At 33.0% G+C, this 19,153-nt stretch overlaps 1 protein-coding gene across 1 annotated transcript in view; it reads right to left on the bottom strand.

Annotated features, from left to right (window-relative positions):
* The window catches only part of LOC114349382 (protein mahjong), a 59,283-nt gene that overhangs the window by 8,611 nt on the left and 31,519 nt on the right, over positions 1 to 19,153 (bottom strand). Inside the window, exons 17-23 of the mRNA XM_050646286.1 lie at positions 15,686 to 15,889; positions 13,859 to 13,968; positions 13,519 to 13,746; positions 6,395 to 6,584; positions 4,056 to 4,264; positions 782 to 866; positions 512 to 721 (exon numbers count right to left, since the gene is read on the bottom strand). Coding sequence (XP_050502243.1) covers positions 512 to 721; positions 782 to 866; positions 4,056 to 4,264; positions 6,395 to 6,584; positions 13,519 to 13,746; positions 13,859 to 13,968; positions 15,686 to 15,889 — 1,236 coding nt within the window. The remainder of the gene's footprint in view (positions 1 to 511; positions 722 to 781; positions 867 to 4,055; positions 4,265 to 6,394; positions 6,585 to 13,518; positions 13,747 to 13,858; positions 13,969 to 15,685; positions 15,890 to 19,153) is intronic.

Below are 19,153 nucleotides of genomic sequence, written 5' to 3'. Positions count from 1 at the left end.
GCGACAGGCATCTGTGGCAAGAAACAAAACAGCAAGCAACGAAAGCAGCGATAATATCTGGTTTCCTGAGGAATATAATCTGGCGGAATAAATCTATGAGCAAAGTCCGCATTTATAAGACGTCTGCTACACCCGTACTGACATACGCAGCTGAGACAAGGGCCGAGACAACAAAGACTAAACAAATAATGAGACCAACTGAGATGAAAACCCTAAGATCCATAAGAGGTATCACACTCAGAGATAGAATACGAAACGAAGACACATTGAGAGAGTTAGGCGTTCAAGACGTAGTGAGATGGACAAGAGCATGACAACTCATGTGGAGAGACCACGTAGATAGGATAGACCCTGAATGTGTGGCGAAATGGGCGAAGACACAGAAGCCCAACACCAAGCGACCCATACGAAGATCCAAAAAACGGTGGTACGAGAGCTTGAGCTCCGGATCGCAGCAGAGACTGTAACAGAAGAAACAGGACATAGTCCTATTAAAAGAAGATGTGCTTACCTCTAGTCCGTTGGGGTGGAACACTCCACTTTGTATCGGATTAAGTTTATCCAGTTTGTGGATGGGTTTTCCGGACGATACATCAAAAAGAACACCATCTGATAATACTAATTCGTCATTGTAGCTAAAGGTGGCCTTGTTTTTAGTATATTGATTAGATATTCGGGGTGTAAGTTTCATTAACGACTGTCCTGTGTTGATATCGAATATCTGCAACAAAATTTAAAAAATTTAGACGATATATAATTGCGACAAATGGTTATTTCTTACCGTGGCTATCTCTCCTTTTGTTCCTATCACTTTTTCTTGGGTAACTTTACTAAATTCTACATGCTCTTCTTCGTTAAAAGTCATCCTGCAATAAATCAATAAAAAACTTTAATATTAACAGCAAAACCAAACAGTGGTTGGGTTTAAATTAAAGACTACATACTTAAAAGTATTAAATTAAACGGCATAAAGTCGTTCAAAATGGATATAACTATCCGAAAAAAGTATGTGTCCCTACTCGAAGTAGCAATTACATCAGTTTTCTGCAATAGCGCGCCAACCTAACATAGCCGTTCCATATTGATGTTGTGGGTCGTTTCCTCCTGAATAATAAATGTATGCATCTTTTGTTTTTCGATTTCCTGAACCAGGCTATCTTACTTCACTCCTCCCAAGATACCTTTTTCATTCTTCTTATCTTGGCTTCAGTGTTTGCCAGTTTCCAGGACATGAATAAGTTGTGTATGTTCTATGTAGCAATGCGTACTATCCTTCATATAATATTTGGATTTCTGCCGACTTCCTTGGATCTCGATAGTAGTTTATGGAGGTATTCCTCGCACCCTCTCCCCATTTAAGGGGTGCCCCGGATTAATAGGCGAGCGGCAGCAACCCCTAAATTTACGTTATACCGACCACGAAGATCAACTTTCAAGTGAATGACAAATTTTGGTCATTCTTTATGTTTTCGAGGTCGCTGAATCCGAATGTGACGTTTATTTTTATCTAGAATTGGTGGAACATGTTCAAAAATCAAATTTTATGCAAAAATGCGAAAAATCAATTTTAATGATTTTTCAACTTTACCTCGCTGTATCTTTGCTACCTCTAAAAAACTAAATCACGTTTTTTTGCATTTAACTCGCTACAACTTTGTTCCATTTTAATATTTTTTTTCTCTGAAATTTTTACAGTATACAGGGCGAGGCAAATAGGGGGCCTATTAGAAATATCTCGAGAACTAAAGGTAAGAAAATCATGAAAATTGTTATACAGGGGTTTTGAGGTGTGAACTATTTAATGAAAATATTTTGGTCTCTTTGCTACTTCCGGTTACACCGGAAGTTGATTGTAACTTGGTTTTTTTTTTAATGGGACACCCTGTATATTTTTACATTTTTGGATTCTCCCCGATTTCTTCTTTCTTTAAATATGAGGTTTTGTAATATTATACAGGGTAGGTTAAAAGATAATTACGTTTTCTTATTAATTTCGTAGCAACATTCACACCCTGTAGGCTTGTAGTAGTTTGACATAATAAACTCTATTTATGTTCAAATGATTTTTAATATAGTCTACTATTGTTAGGAATTATTGGTATAGTTAAATTTTTCGTTTTAGTATACAGGGTTGGTCGAAACTCGGAATGAGTATTTTCTGAGTTTTCTTAAATGGAACACCCTGTATTTGAGTATTGTAATGAAATGTTGTTTTATGGTACATTTTAATTACTTAAGCACTCCCTATACCTAACTGCTTTAATTTGTGAGTTATTGGTGATTCAAGTAAAACATTAATTGCAACACAAAATATGTGAAATTGTATGGTCGGCCGTGAAAATATTCAATCACAAATAATTTTTCGGAAATAAATACATATTAATCTAGACTGATACTTAAAATTGCCAATAATGGTTAAACTGTCAAAATACCATCGAAGTTAAGATTGTTGGTGCGATTAACAATTAAGAACAAATTAAAGCAGTTAGGTATAGGGAATGCTTAAGAAATAAAAAAGTACCATCAAATATCATTTCATTACAATACTAAAATATAGGGAGTTCCATTTAAGAAAACTCAGAAAATACTCATTCCGAGTTTAGACCCTAGTATACTAAAATTAAAAATTTAGCTATACTAATAATTGTTAACAATAGTAGACTATATTAAAAATCATTTGAACATAAATAGAGTTTATTATGTCAAACTACTACAATCCTACAGGGTGTGAATTTTGCTACGAAATTAATAAGAAAACGTAATTATCTTTTAACCTACCCTGTATAATGTTACAAAACATTATATTTTAAGAAAGAAGAAATCGAGGTGAATCCAAAAATGTCAAAATATACAGGGTGTCCCATTTAGAAAAACGAAGTTATAAGCAACTTCCGGTATAACCGGAAGCACCAAGTAGATGAAAATATTTTCATTAAATAGATCAGTCTTCAGAACCCCATTATTCCAATTTTCATAATTCAGTTACCTTTAGTTCTCGAGATATTTCTAATAGGCCCTTTATCTGCCTCACCCTATATATTTCTTATCTTTCTGAAGACAATGGGATCTGCTTCAATATTTCTGTCTTATTATAATAAAAGTTATGAACTGTTTGAAGTACAAAGTGCAGATTCCTGAATTGCAAAGTTTAATCACAAAAGTTAAGTGACAAAATTTGAAATTTAGCTTTTTAATCAAGTTTATGTTAAAATATAGAGTACAAAAAACAAAATGTTTTATAGAAAAAAAATGGTGCAACTTTTAATTTTAAGAAAAACGTTTGTTTGTATGTATGTATGTATGTACCTTATAAACTCGCAAACTATGCATTTGATCACGTGATGATCTTAAACAAAAGTTGTTGTACATGGAATTTGTAACCCGTACCTGTACCTTTTTACAACCATTATAAAAAATACTGTTTATCAGAAAAAAGTGTGTACACAATATTTTTGAGTATTTTTTTGGGTTTTCTGATAATTTTTAGTTGTTTAACTTTTAAACATTATTTATTTCTAATGCGGTACGAAGTTCGCAGGGGCAGCTAGTTCTAGATAAAAATAAACTTCATATTCGGATTCACCGACCTCGAAAACATAAAGCATGACCAAAATTTGCCATTCACCTATCATGGTCGCTTTTTCGATTTCTAAGCCTCAAATTAGGGGTGTGCCACTCGCCTATAAGGGCCATTTTCTTGTTGTCGTTTGCCATTTAGATTTGTGGTGTGGTTTTGCCGATGCTTTCCCCATCGCAGTACCCCAACCATTCAAACTACTCCAGTCATGCTTGTGGTTGTCCAATTTCAAGCCGGTCCAGATCATTTCTTCTGACTCTTAAGCTGGTACTGATGATTGCTGTTACTTTCACCAGGGACGGATGGGAAACAGATAACTAGATTTTGGAAGGATAAGAGGATGGGACGTGCTTTCTCCCAGTAAGGAATTAAAAGCAAAGCATGGCGGGGGATATGGCAAATCGTGGACAGGGTCGCTCCCCCGAAGTACCCCATTCTCTACCGGGATGACAAAAAAGAAAAAGATGTTCGTACTTACTTCAATGAGAAACTACTCAAATCCCATAAAGCGGAGACAGGTGACCCCCACGTAGAGCTGGTAAGCATAAAATCACCCGTCCTATTTGGTTCAATATTAACTATGTAGTTATCGTGGGCAGCGAATAAGTTGACTACGCTTCCTTTGTGTAGGTTGAAGATGTGGACTTCTCCATTGTAATCTCCTACAGCTAATGTCTTTTGTCCGGGCTAAAAAGGAACAAAATTTATTTAAACAACTGTTTTTAGACCTTAAAAGGGTTCGGAGGTTCTTTTGGCAATAGAAAATTTTTGCAAAGTAACCCAAAACCACATTACTCTTACATTATCATTAACCCATTCGCTGCTGATCACACACCAGCGCGTGATATGATTACTTCAGTCAAGTGCTTGTTCAACAAAATGGCTTCTAGCCGAGTTCCATCCTCTTCAATAGGCAGCGAATGTGTTAAGTAAATCTAGTGTAACTACAGCACTATAATAGCGTATACTGCCGTCCTCAAATAAAACACGGTATGTGCGGCCAACTTAAAACCGAGAAATCGGCTCTCAAAGTTTTTTTTTAGGACTCTATATAGTTCAGAAAGCCACTGCGCACCCGCTAGGAAAAATATTCTGATTCGGATTTTTTGCACAATCTTACTCAAAAAGGACCCGTTTTAACAAATTTGCATGTTGCCAGGACCAAAAGTTGGTCAAAAATTTTTTAAACGTTTTTTTTTTTGTTTTTTTTTCCTAAAAATTTTTTTTTGCATGGAACAAATTTTTTTTCGGTTTTTTGGATCATTCCAAACAGAAAAGGTCTTTAGTGACTTTTCTCTAAAGTTGATAGTTTTTGACATATAAGCGATTAAAAATTGAAAAATTGCGAAATCGGCCATTTTTAACCCTCAAAAACTATGTGTAAAACTGAAAATTTGAATGTTGCCAAGGTAGGTAGATATTCTATAAACATCGATTGATGAAATCCCGAAGAGTTTTTTGCAATACAATATTCAAAACTCCTTTGTTTTTTAATTGCTAATCAAGCGTGCGCGACACTATTTTCCACCCTTGCATGTGTATACAGTATGGTGCAAATGAAAGGAATAAATTCGTTATTTCGTAAACCGGCGACTTAAGGAAAAATCCCGAAACAGGTCGATTTTTATTTTTTAAGTTATGATATTGTGGCATATATGGTATACTAGTGACGTCATCCATCTGGGCGTGATGACGTAATCGATTTTTTTTAAATGAGAATAGAGGTCGTGTGCTAGCTCATTTGAAAGGTTCTTCAATTATCTATTCAGTAATATAAACATTTACATAATTATTTATACAGGGTGTCCAATAATTTAATTTTTTTGTCAATTTGCCAAATGATTTAATTTAATAAAAAATTTTTGGACACCCTGTATAAATAATTATGTAAATGTTTATATTACTGAATAGAGAATTAAAAAACCTTTCAAATGAGCCAGCACACGACCCGTATTCTCATTTAAAAAAATCATCGATTACGTCATCACGCCCAGATGGATGACATCACTAGTATACTATATAATATGCCACAATATCATAACTTAAAAATAAAAATCAACCTATTTCGGGATTTTTCCTTAAAGTCGCCGGTTTACGAAATAACGAATTTATTCCTTTCATTTGCACCATACTGTATACACATGCAACGCACGGTGGAAAATAGTGTCGCGCACGCTTGATTAGCAATTAAAAAACAAAGAAGTTTTGAATATTGTAAAAACTCTTGCAAAAAACTCTTCGGGATTTCATCAATCGATGTTTAAAGAATATCTACCTACCTTGGCAACCTTCAAATTTTCAGTTTTTCACATAGTTTTTGAGGGTTAAAAATGGCCGATTTCGCAATTTTTCAATTTTTAATCGCTTATATCCAAAAAACCTAAAAAAATTTTGTTCCATGCAAAAAAAAAATAATTTTAGGAAAAAAACAAAAAAAAAAACGTTTAAAAAATTGTTGACCAACTTTTGGTCCTGGCACCATACAAATTTGTTAAAACGGGTCCTTTTTGAGTAAGATTGTGCAAAAAATCAGAAATCAGAATATTTTTCCTAGCGGATGCGCAGTGGCTTTCTGGACTAATATGTGTTGACGGCATATTCAATTTGTTTATTTTGGTAGTAAATAAAATGATACGGCTTTCAGATCTTGCAGAACCATATAAATAAGGTCACAAGGAAACCACATATAGCAAAAACTTGATTTTCAATTTTTTTGCAAATATGTACCGGGTTTTAATTGAGGACGGCAGTATAAATCAAATGAATCTTTTAAAACGCAAACAAATACTACACGTTAAGCAAAAAGTTTTGACTTACCATAAATTTGGCACACGTAAAGAATCCCTCTTCCATTGAGGACTTGATAGTTTGTACTGGACAAAATCTGGAGTGGACGAACCTCCGATCCATGGTTTTCGAGTTATATCCTATTTGTTTTCGGGCACTTCTCAGCACATAGTTGTTGGCAGTGGTTATCCTGGGTTTGGGATCGGGGCATTTATGAGGTCTAGAAAAAAATATGTAGAATAATTTAAGCTTAAGCAATTGAAAAAGCAGGTCAGACTGTTCTTTTTTAACTGGACTGTGGGACTATTGTTACGAAAATACCTGTCTGCCCCAGACCCCTAATCAACAAACATTGGTACCACATTCCTAACGGTATACCTTCTACACCGTTCTAGAAGTCTTACTAGTGTTCGATACGGGTTTGGAATAACGGTGAACGAAACGGTGCAACCTCATTAAGGCAGCTAACTTTTCGAGAATAATCCAGAGCCAGTTCCAATATAAATAAGAGAACTTTTATAAATAGGATTCAGTCGTTATCTGTATGTCGCGTATTATAAACGTCAAACATAAATTGTAACTGTATATATAAATTATATTATGGTGGTACTCCACCCTCAGGAACGTCCTATGTTGTAGGGGTTGATGAAGTAGACACTATTTGCTGAATACTTATTTATTTACCAACTCTAAATGTATCTGAATCACGAATGATAATTGATAAAAGAATGATCCGCGATGCTTTGCTGTATCTATAAATAAACTTGAAAAGTGTTGATATTTTTAATGCTTACACGGCCTGGCCGTGAATTATGAATAATATTGAATAGCTGACAAAGCGTTATTGAAAACTAGTGCACTTGTGTTGAGTAATCGGTGTCACCTAATTATTTAACAACAAACGTGATGTTTGTTTTGTAAGACATTTAAAAATTAAATGAATATGTCTTGCTCTTATTTTGGATGCTGCTAATCCTGTACAATATGTTTTAGTGTGTGTTACCAAGACTCACACAAAAACGCAATTACGAGTTCAAAATGAACTGACAGATCCCAGATGTTCCAGATAACTAAAGGGCTAAAACAGGGATATGGGCTGGCAGTGTTGGCACCGACTCTGTTTAATATATGTATGGAATATGTCATAAGAAAAATGTCCGTAAACCTACAAGAATTGACTGTTTATTAAGTCTAAGCAGATTGCAATGTACGCAGATGATGTAAACTTGATGGGAAGAACGGCAAGAGACGTCACAGAACTATATGTGGAGCTTGAAGAAAATGCGAAAGAAATACCGTCAGCGCAGATAAAACTAACGTCCTAATGCAAGCAAGGAATCGACGAAGCTTGCAGAATTTAACAATAACGATGCTAATATAGAAGTAGTAGAACAGCTCACATACCTGGGTGTACAGATGACTGAGAATGGCAGCGAGGAGGAAGAAATACGGAAACAGATAATGCTTGCCAACAAAGAATACTTCTCTCTGTCGCAGGTGTTTGGAGCCAAAGACATCCATAGGGAAGTAAATTTAAAATATATCAAACCGTTATACGGCCAATAGCAACATAATATGGTGTAGAAACATGGATCATGACTAGTGTGACCAACTAGTCCGAAAAATCCGGGACATGGCCCGAAATAAAAAGTCGTGTCCCGGCATCCCGGACAAGTCTTCCGGGCCATCCGAACTTTCAACGTTTCGGTAAAATTCTATTTTGAAATTTAAATACGTTATTCTTCAAATAATTCACAGCAAATTCAATTGGTGGGACGAAAAAAAGTCGACAATTTCTAGTGTAATATTAACACTACATCCAAAACAAAACGCATGCATTTTATATCGTGGTATTATAGTTCTACGAAAACTAAAACGGTGGACTTTTTTTCGTTTCTGTATTTTAATTTAATTTTAATTTTTATCGAACGCCGGCAAGCCAGACTTAGAAATTGCAAATAGGACAAAGAAAGCTACAAGAATATATTATGCGATTAATAATACAATACTGGGAAAAAGGGAAATCAGCCAAGAAACAAAAATACATCTAGGTACATAATACAATCACAGTACCAACTCTTCTATATGCAAGCGAGACATGGATTACAAATAAAAAACAGTCTTAAAAGGTTAATCCTTAACAGAATAGAAACAATAATACCTATAGAAAACCTTATCCCAGATCATCAGTTTGGTTTTCGCTCAAATCACTCAACCATACAACAGTGCCATAGATTAGTCAACAAAATAAAAGAGAGCCTAGAAGGGAAACAAATCTGTCTATTAGCATTCCTCGATATACAGCAAGCATTTGATAGAGTGTGGCTCGAGGGTCTTCTCTTTAAAATAAAAACTCAGCTAACTGACCAAATCTACCTCCTCCTTAAATCATACTTGTCCGACAAATACTTCCAAGTTAAATACGAAGGTACTCTATCCAACTAGCACCAAATAAAATCCGGAGTACCTCAAGGCAGTGTACTTGGCCCATTCCTTTACCAAATCTTTACTGCTGATATTCCTATTAGCGAAAATACACTAATGGCAACATTTTCGGATGACACTGGTATACTAGCATCAGACATCAACGAAATATTAGCATTTAACAAATTGCAAAATCATCTCAATGAACTAGAAGACTGGCTTAAATGCTGGAAAATAAACGTCAACACAAACAAGTCTTGTCAAGTAAATTTCACAAATCGAAGAATTAGATGTCCACAACTACACCTAAATAATTCACCTATACCAATAAAAACAGAAGTAAAGTACCTGGGCCTTCATATCTAGACGAACAACTTACTTGGAAATCACATATTGCAGCCAAACGACGACACCTCGACCTAAAAGTTAAAAATATGAGCTGGCTAATCAACAGAAGATCGCAACTTTCATTAGAAAACAAACTGACCATCTATAAAACAATACTCAAACCAGTGTGGACATACGGAATCGAGCTGTGGGGCTGTAGCAAACCATCCAACACCAAAATACTACAGACATTCCAGTCAAAAACTATTCGTATGTTACCTAAAGCCCCATGGTATGTGTCAAACCAAACCCTTCATGCAGACCTCAACATCCCCTTCATCAATGATGTGATTGCTGACCACTCCAGAAGATACATGAATCACAGCGCAGACCATACGAACCATCTCATAGATGAATTATTCAACCCCCCACTGGTTGACAGACGTCTGAAAAGACTTTGGCCAGAAGACCTAGCTGCTAGGTAAATTCCAGAGAGTCGTCAATGGACGACACCTGCCACAAGCCAAGAACATACATCATATTTAATTATTACTGAATTGAAGTAGATTGTAAATTAGCAATAAATAAATAAATAAAAAATAAAAAAAAACTTTCATTATTATATTTATGCTTAGATCTATTAGAGGAAAAAATGAAATTATAACAATAATGTTAATCAATCATAAGTTAACCAGAAGTAAATTTCTTTAAACATATGTACATACTTTAGGTTTCCTCTAAACATTGGTAAAACTCACTAAAAGAAACAATAAATAAGTTGTCTCCTTAACAGGCTCAACCCATACACTGGTAAAGCTCATTAAGTGATATAATAAATCAGTTATTTGTTATGAATCAGTAATATATCAGTCATGAATTCCTTTGGAAAATGGTGAGTTTGATCATTGGCGGCGCTTAAGAAAATCTAATTCCTTGCTAGTCACTTTTCTCAGAACTTTCCACATTTACTCTTCCTGAGAGTACTATCTTCTTCCATTTTTAGTGAATTAAACAATATTTAATAAAAGCAATATATCGTTAAACACAAAGGTACCTGTATACAACACACAATGTACTTATAACTCTATATAACTGACTATATTTGCATCCTTTCCGCGCTACTGACACGCTTTTTGATAAAACTCATAGCAATAGCAAAACAATTCGATCGATAATGTCAGTGATCACACTTATGACTCATTTAATTTTTTAATGGCTGGAGTATCTATTTGCTGGAATGTCAGAATATTCTACTATATATGTGTGTGCATATGTTGCTTTGTATACTTCTGACAGTTTTTCTATAGGAGTCCATTTTAAAACTTTTTTTGGGATTCTTCTTTCCTCCATTCGCCTAGGCTGTAATACGCTTTATTTTTCCTTTTAGGCTTTTTCCTCCATTCGTTTAGTACCAAAGTAGCTGTTGTCTTTCGATATCATCTATGATTGTTTTTTCTATTCCCCTTTGTTGTCTAATGTCATCGTTTCTTATGTGTTCCAGTCTAGATCTTCTTGTTGACGCCCTCCAAAAATTCACCTCAAAATTTAAGAGCGTAGGCGCAAAGTTTCAAGCTAATGTTTTTTAAATGCGTTGATTTTTTCGAATCCTGAGAAAACTACATAATAAATATTTTCGAAAAATTTAAACGCAGAATGAAAGATCACATGATTACCGAGGGCCGAAAGTCCCTGAAAACTTCTATGTTTATTTTAATAAGTTACAGGGGTGAAAAAGAAGACAAAATTGAATGTGATTTTTAATTTCAAATATCTCATTCAAAAGAAACTTTTTGTTTATTCTAAGGGACTTTCGGCCCTCGGTAATAATGTAATCTTTCATTCTGCATTTAAATTTTTCAAAAAAATTAGTATTTTCAGGATTTGAAAAAAATGAACACTAGTGGAGTCACTGAAGGGGGATATGAGCTATTACCTCCGATTTCGTTCAACCCCCATCGATTTGCATGAAAATTGGTGAGTGGTTAGAGGATATCTCAAGAAACAAAGGTGACATGGTGCCAACTTGCGCTTTTACCCAGGAATGGATGCCACCCCTTCTCGGGGTGAAAATTATTTTATTAAAAATAACCCCATAATTAGATAGGGGGACAAATTCTAAGTATGTAATATTTGTTATATAAAGTTATTAAAATAAATCAAAACTTTTTGAGTTATTAAAATAAATCAAAACTTTTTGAGTTATTAAAGATCAAAAATTTTAATTTTTCGTAAGAAAAATGCATGTTTTTAACCGATTTTTCAAGATAACTCAAAAACTAAGTTTTTACAAAAAAGTTATTATTACCAAAATTAAAGCTAATAAAAAAAAATAAATAAACTCCTTACTAAAAAACCTTTTAATATTAACTAAAAGTGAGTTATAGGTAATTGAATGCATATATTTTTTTGGCGAGTACCCAAATCTAAGTATGTATTTAGGCTTAAATTACGGAAAAATGATGCATTTTATAACATAAACTTATTAAACATTTGTGAAAGTACTTAAAAAATCTATCAAATGAGATTCCGGACAAGTTAATAGCATTAAAATTTATGCTCCAAAAATTTTTCAAAATTTTATCTTTTAAAAATTTTTCCAAAAAATGTTACCGTTTTCTTAATAACTCGTTAATTACGTTAATTTTTAAGATATCAGGTTCGCCTAAAAACGGTTTGAAAGGTAATTCCGAAGGCTATTAAAACGCGTTGAATCTTTTAAACCCCTTACTTTTTTAAAAATCAAAGATTAAATGGCCACATGGTTTTCGCAGCAAAATTTAAGCTTTAAACGTTTCTATCTCGGTTATTTTACACCCTACAGAAATCGTAAAAAAGCTATAATATTTGATATATAAATAACTAAAATTTGATTATTTACCATTTTTTACGTATATTGAGTATTTTTATAGTTATTATCAAAAGAAAATGAAAATGACGATCATTTTAAAAATTCTGATTTTTTTAAATTACATCTTTTTTTCAAAAATATGCATTCTAAGCCGGTGAAAATTATTAAAATCATTACTTATGCTAATACAAAGAAATTTTTGTAAGGATTACAAATTTTTATTTTTGTGGAAATGGCGTATGTTTTATTTTTCACTTTTTCCTAAAAAATTCGAAAGGGTTCTCTTAGTTTCATCGTAACTTGTTAATTTTGATGCTATTAACTTCTTCTGGAGCTCATTTGTTAGGTATTCTGAAGTACTTTGATAAGTGTGTAGCAGGTATATTTTATAAAATGCATCGTTTTACCATTATTTAAGCTTGAATGCTTAGATTTGAGTGCTCATCAAAAAAATTCAATTACCCATAACTCCCTTTAAATTAACATTAATTTAGTATGCGTGAATAATGTATTCAATTTATTATTGTCTTCAATTTTGGTAAGCAGAACTTTTTTGTAAGAGCTAATAGTTTTTGAGTTATACGTGAAAAACAGCTTTAAACATGCATTTTTTTACGAAAAAATAAAATCTTTGATCAGTAATAACTCAAAAAGTATTAATTTATGTTAATAATTTAATATAACAAATTTTGCTTAGAATTTGTCCCTCTATCAATTTTTGGTATTATTTTTAATAAAATAATTTTCACCCCAAAAAAGGGGTGGCATCCACCCCCAGGGTAAAAGCGCAAATTGGCATCATGTCACCTTTGTTCCTTGAGGTACTCTCTAACTACTCAACAATTTTCATGAAAATCGATGGAGGTTCAACGAAATCGGAGGTGAAAACCTTCAGTGACTGCACTATATGTCCGTGGGGATATTTTCCAAATCGAATATTTCCTATCTTTTTCATACAACGCACTAAGTCAAACAGAATGTGTTGACAAGGCTACTAAATATTTGACAAGCCTTCACGAATATATAAATAGTTGATTTAAGACGTGAAATTAATAAAAAAAATTATTGTTCATAATTTATGGAAGATCCAAGTACATAATACACCAGGGTATTTCCTGAGATCGTAGTATTTTGCTGTTAAAGATGTTTAAAATTTATCTAAGCGTTCCATAGTAACATTATATTATTAAAATCACTTTATAACTTTTTTCTTTTATCGATTATTAGTTTTTATTGTATAGTATATAAATTATTGTAATCACTGAATACAGTTAGTGAAAAAATAACCCTATTAATTAAATTAATTAATAATTTAAGCGATTATACAAGTAACGGTTATCTAAGAACATTCAAAAACTGAGCGATAGCCATCTCTATGTTGCTGATGACAATGTCGTTGTCAACTAATGTCAACATCTTCTGCAGCTTCCATACCAGTGAGAATTTTACTACACGTAATTTGCCGTGCCAAGAAAGAAAAAGTAGTGATAGCCGTAAAATATGTGCGTCTACGCTCTTAAAAATTTTAGAGTTATTTAAAAAAATGCGTACTTACACAAATAAGTTAAATTGCGGACAGGTAGCCATGGGGTTTTTACACAAGGCATGCTGGTTGGTGAGATATTCGGTGATGATCGAATCTAACGTTACTCTCGGTTGCTCCGAAGAAGGAGACACATCCTCATGCATTCCGCCCCAAATTTGCGGTTCTCCGCTGGTCTGTTTCTGAAGGCGGGAATTGTGGGTTGGAGTCGTTGGAAACGTTGGTAATGTTTGAGATTTTCTATAACAAAATTGAAATTAATATGAAATTATAAACAATATCACAACTAAAAGATGCCAAGTTTCTGGACCTGACAATGGATACATCTGTCAACTGGACTAATATTACTTACTTGATCAATTTGATAGACAACGATGCATTCTGTGAATTGTTCAGTGCAAGTGTGCTGTCCGTGGATGGAGTTATTGGAGGTGGTTTAGGCGAAGAAATTGACAGTCGACTCTAAAAAGAAAATTACTAAATATTAACTCAATACATACAACCCTTTATTTTAACTATGAACTTTTAATTTTTTTAAATATTATTAAATATAAAATATTTTTCTTCTTAAATATTTATCAAACCTTAAGCTGCCACCCCGTATATTGTTACTTATAGCTGATTTATACTGACACACTTAGAACAATAGTAACAAAAAATAATTTTAAATAAAAAAATCTATCAACTCTGAAGTTCCGCAGGGTAGTGTTCTCGGACCACTTGCTTTCCTCATTGTACACAGCCGATATACCAGAGACTAATAACACTACAATCGCTTCATTTGCTGATGACGCGACGTAGCCATACTAATATCTGGAAATGAAGGTCCAATACAAGCCTCACAAGATCTGCAACATCATCTGGACATACTCAGTGATTGGTAGACAAAATGGCGAACAAAAGTAAACAAAACAAAATCAACCCAAATAACATATATCCTGAATTCGCTCTGCCGAGATTCACTTTGACACATTCGGAATAGAAAACACACAACACAAAAATCCCTACCTCACACTATTAACCGCTCAAATCAACTTAATCTTTCATTAAAAAGATAAGAAATATTAGAATTAGTGGGAGTGTATACTAATCTCATAAGATTTTGTAAAGTTTATTTCTACAAAATATTTTTATTTTGTACAATAAATAATTTTCTCATGTGTTATCAATACATTATATTGGTGTAAATAAATAATTATTGCTTGGCGTAAGGTTTATGTTATTTATGTCTGTTTACTATTAATAATATTTGTATTATGTATGTTTGGTTGTGTAGTAATTTCCAGTCACATCTAGCAACTGAACTTCCCAAAAAAGAAATTACTAACGTCACTAGACAGTTGTGCCTCAGAAAAGCGAATCGACTTTACCAACCACCAGAACACATGCCCACCCGTAAGAATTGACAATGTACGAATACCAACAGTAACAGACGCTAGATACTTTGGCCTCCATCTTGACCAACATCTCACTTGAAAGGAACATATCCAGACCAAAAGAAGACAGCTCTACTTAAAATTCTGGAAAATGCATTGGCTCCTTGGACGCAAATCAAAACTCAACATCCAAAGCAAAATTCTTCTATACAAAGTCATACTCACGCCGATCCTGTATTAAGGACTACACCTATGCGTCTGTGCAAAGCCAACGTCGCTGAATATCATCCAAAGATTTCAGTATAAAGTTCTAACATCGCTACTGGTATGTAAGTAATCAAACATTTCACTACAAATTAAAGATTCCTTTCATCACAGAAGAAATCCATCTAGCTATGAGTACATCATCCATGTGGACGATGGATGAATATCATCCAAAGATTTCAGTCCAAAGTTCTAAGTTCGATAGTGGATACACCATGGTACGTAAGTAATCAAACACTTCACTACGACTTAAAGATTCCATTGATCAGAGAAGAAATCCATCGAGCTACGGAGTCACAAAATAATTGTACCATTCACAAAAAAAATAAGCTAGTAAGGAAATTATTTAAGGAGACTAGATAGAACCTGGTTCCAAGACTTACTTCAAAACTAAAATATAAATAGAATAAGGTTAGACATCATTGGGTGTGTCTCCTTCACGCTCAAAACCAGTAACACATTTACTTAATACTCTGTAATGATGTAGATTATAAAAAAACATAGTTATAAAAAAAGAATAATACTATAAGTAAACTTACTACTCTAGAAGGTGTCAATGTAGATGAATATCTAAATCTGGTCGGATGCTGTGAACTTACAGATGTTATAGCATGACTTAGATTAGCTTCCTTTACCAGCAGTCCAGCAGTGTCTATACAACCCTTCTGGACCAAATGCTGATGAATGAGTTGAAGTAACTGTCTATCATTGAACTGTATCTTCGTTTGAGCTACGACGCTTGCCTACGATTAAATTTTAATTAGTAAATGGCAGATAAAATGCGAAATAAATTTGTTCCAAATCTGTTTCAAAAACTCCAAAGCTTTTATTTATTTGTTGGACAAAAATAGATCCGTTCATCTAGCTTTTGTAGATCTTAAGAAAGCCTATGACTCGATACCTAGAACCAAGCTATGGAAAGCAATGGAAGACATCGAAGTTTCACGAATATTAATAAAAACAGTAAAAGCACTCTACAAGAATAACAAAGTAGCTATCAAAACGGGCAATACAATATGCAGTCCATTTAAGACGACAAAATGGACTACTACAAGACTGCTCCACATCCCCTACTAGTCGAGGAAATGAAGCATTTTGACTCGCAATTTTTTCGTCCAGCATGGATTTACTTGAAATTTTCACAGAAGGTAGGAATAGTAAAAGGATCATTTTCTATATCATGCTGCTGTACGCTAAAACCTTGGAGGTAGTTGCCACCCCATCTCGGGGGTGGGAATTTTTTATTACATTTTAACCATGTAAATCGATGTAAAAAGTAATTTTAAGAAAAAAATGTTTTTACATTTTCTTCGTAAAATTAATATTTTTCGAGTTATTCGTGGTTGAAAGTAACAGTTTTTCGACGGAAAAATCGACTTTTTTAAAGGGTTTTTTGAGAATAACTCGAAAAATATGCATTTAATCAAAAAACTGTAGATGTCAAAATTGTATCTTTTAGTAACACAAACGAAACTGTTTTTCTATAATATTTTTACGACCAATACAAACCTAGATACGGCATGTTAAAGGTTAGCTTTTTTCGTCAAATGCATAATTTGAAATAATCAAAGCCAAATAACAGGAAAACTTTGCATTTTTCCAGGAAAACTTACATGATATTTTTTTAAGCATACAATAAGATCTTTCAAAAAATAATAATAAAAAGTTTCTAGCATAAAAATTGAGCAACTTATGATAAAAAAAAGTCGGTACCTGTTTTTGTCTACGAAAAAAACAGTGAAAACAACCCCCTAACTACCCTTGTAACTAAAAATTGGTCTTAGCCTTTCTGTAATTCTTTTTATATTTATATTATCAATACACCCAAAAAGTTTGACATATTTAAAAGGCCTAATTTTAGAAAAATTGGAGTAAAAATTGATTTTTTGCAATTTTGCATTTTTTATCATTTTCTTCAAAATATCTCCGAAAATACTGGAGATACGAAAAAAATGATACACTACTACATTGTAACTTTTTTAATAGCTAAAATTTTCTTATGCATAGATTTTCATTAAAGTGAGCAGTTAGCGAGATATAGCTGTTTAAAACATCTATTTACGAGCAAACATCCCCTTATTCGAGCCCTTTAAACCCACCTCAATTAAAAATTAAGGGATCTTACGGAATTTAATTTACACAGTCTTATTACTCTTCAAAAATCCTACAAAACTATTATTGAAACAACTTTTTATCGCCAGAAATGAAGGAGCTATGTTTATAAAACTAATTTTTTTTTCGAAAAATTCGAATAGTCCCCTTATAGAGGGGATTTTTCAATATTTTCAATGTATATGTATATTCGATATTTTCAATGTACCTATATAATACCACAGAGCCGGTTCCTATACTGGATGACAAAAAAACTATTTGTATGTGTATTTTTATATATTTGTAAATTCGTATTTTTGTGTAAATAAATGTTTTTGTAATTCTTTAATTCTACTTCTTTTCTGTATAGATCTATTACATTGTCTACTTATGAAAATTGCAATGTTATTAAGGGTGGTTTTTGAAATATTATGATATTATATCCTAAAGCATAAAACAATCAATATTTAACCAGTCAAAACCAAATTTTAAATATATTAAAGTTTACAATGTTTTTATAAAATTTTTGACAATGAGGGTAGTTTACACCCCTAAAAATAATCAACGCCCTTGAGCATGATATAGAATATGAAGTACAAAGTAAGATGATCCTAACCCCAAATTTTTATGTAACTTGATGCAAGCCGAAATTATTCTTTTAGGATAAGTAAACTTTTCATATACAGGGCGTCCCAGACTAATTTAGCCAGGCTATATCTCTTAAATGAATAGAGATTTTTGAATGGGACAAAAACTGATCTATTCCATTTGTAATAAACTGTAATATGGCGTAGAAAAAATCATCCCCTAAATATTCATCCCTTAGTTACAACCCCTAACTTTAATTTTTTGAATAGCACCCTGTACATTTTTTTATAGTTTTGGATGTGGTCTTTGATCGTCTATTCAACACATTTTTTAAAAATAAATTCGGTTAGTAAGTAATCAAGAAAAATATCAGTTTATTTTTGATAATTATGTGTCCCAGACTAATTTATCCAGGCTATATTTCTTAAACGAATAAAGATTTTCGAATGAGACAAAAACTAATCTATTTCATTTGCAATACACTTTAATATGGCGTAAAAAAATCATCCCCTAAATATTCATCCGTTAGTTACAACCCCTAACTTTAATTTTTTTAAATAGCACCCTGTAACTAAGGGACGAATTATGTAGGAGATGATTTTTTTTCTACACCATATTAAACTGTATTACAAATGGAATAGATCAGTTTTTGTCCCATTCGAAAATCTTTATTCATTTAAGAAATATAGCCTGGATAAATTAGTCTGGGACACATAATTAACAAAAATAAACTGATATTTTCTTGACTATTTACGAACCGATTTTATTTTAAAAGAATGTGTTAAATAGACGATCGAAGACCACATCCAAAACTATAAAAAATGTACAGGGTGCTATTAAAAAAATTAAAGTTAGGGGTTGTAACTAAGGGATGAATATTTAGGGGATAATTTTTTCTAATTACAGTGTATTACAAATGAAATAGATCAGTTTTTGTCCCATTCGAAAATCTCTATTCGTTTAAGAGATATAGCCTGGCTAAATTAGTCTGGGACACCCTGTACAGCTCCAACAAAAGTGGTTTTAAGGGATGAAATATTGTAATATTATATCTTAAAGCACAAAACAATCATTATGTAACTAATAAGAAGCAAATGTTGACAATATTAAAGTTTAAAATGTTATTTTATAATTTTTTACAATTGGGGGTGGTTGTCACCCTTAAAAACCAAAAGCGTACAACGGCTCGATATAGAAAATGAACTAGAGGGTGAAATGAGCCTAATCCCAAATTTTTGTACAAATCGATGCTGGACGAAAAAATTGCGAGGTTTTGCCATTTTTCCAGCTTCATTTCCTCGACTATACCTGTTCAAAATATTCCTGGA

Source organism: Diabrotica virgifera, chromosome 3 (assembly GCF_917563875.1).
Source record: "Diabrotica virgifera virgifera chromosome 3, PGI_DIABVI_V3a".
NCBI classification, from domain to species: domain Eukaryota; kingdom Metazoa; phylum Arthropoda; class Insecta; order Coleoptera; family Chrysomelidae; genus Diabrotica; species Diabrotica virgifera.
The sequence above is the reverse complement of the archived record's forward strand: the minus strand, read 5'-3'. Positions and strand labels throughout refer to the sequence as shown.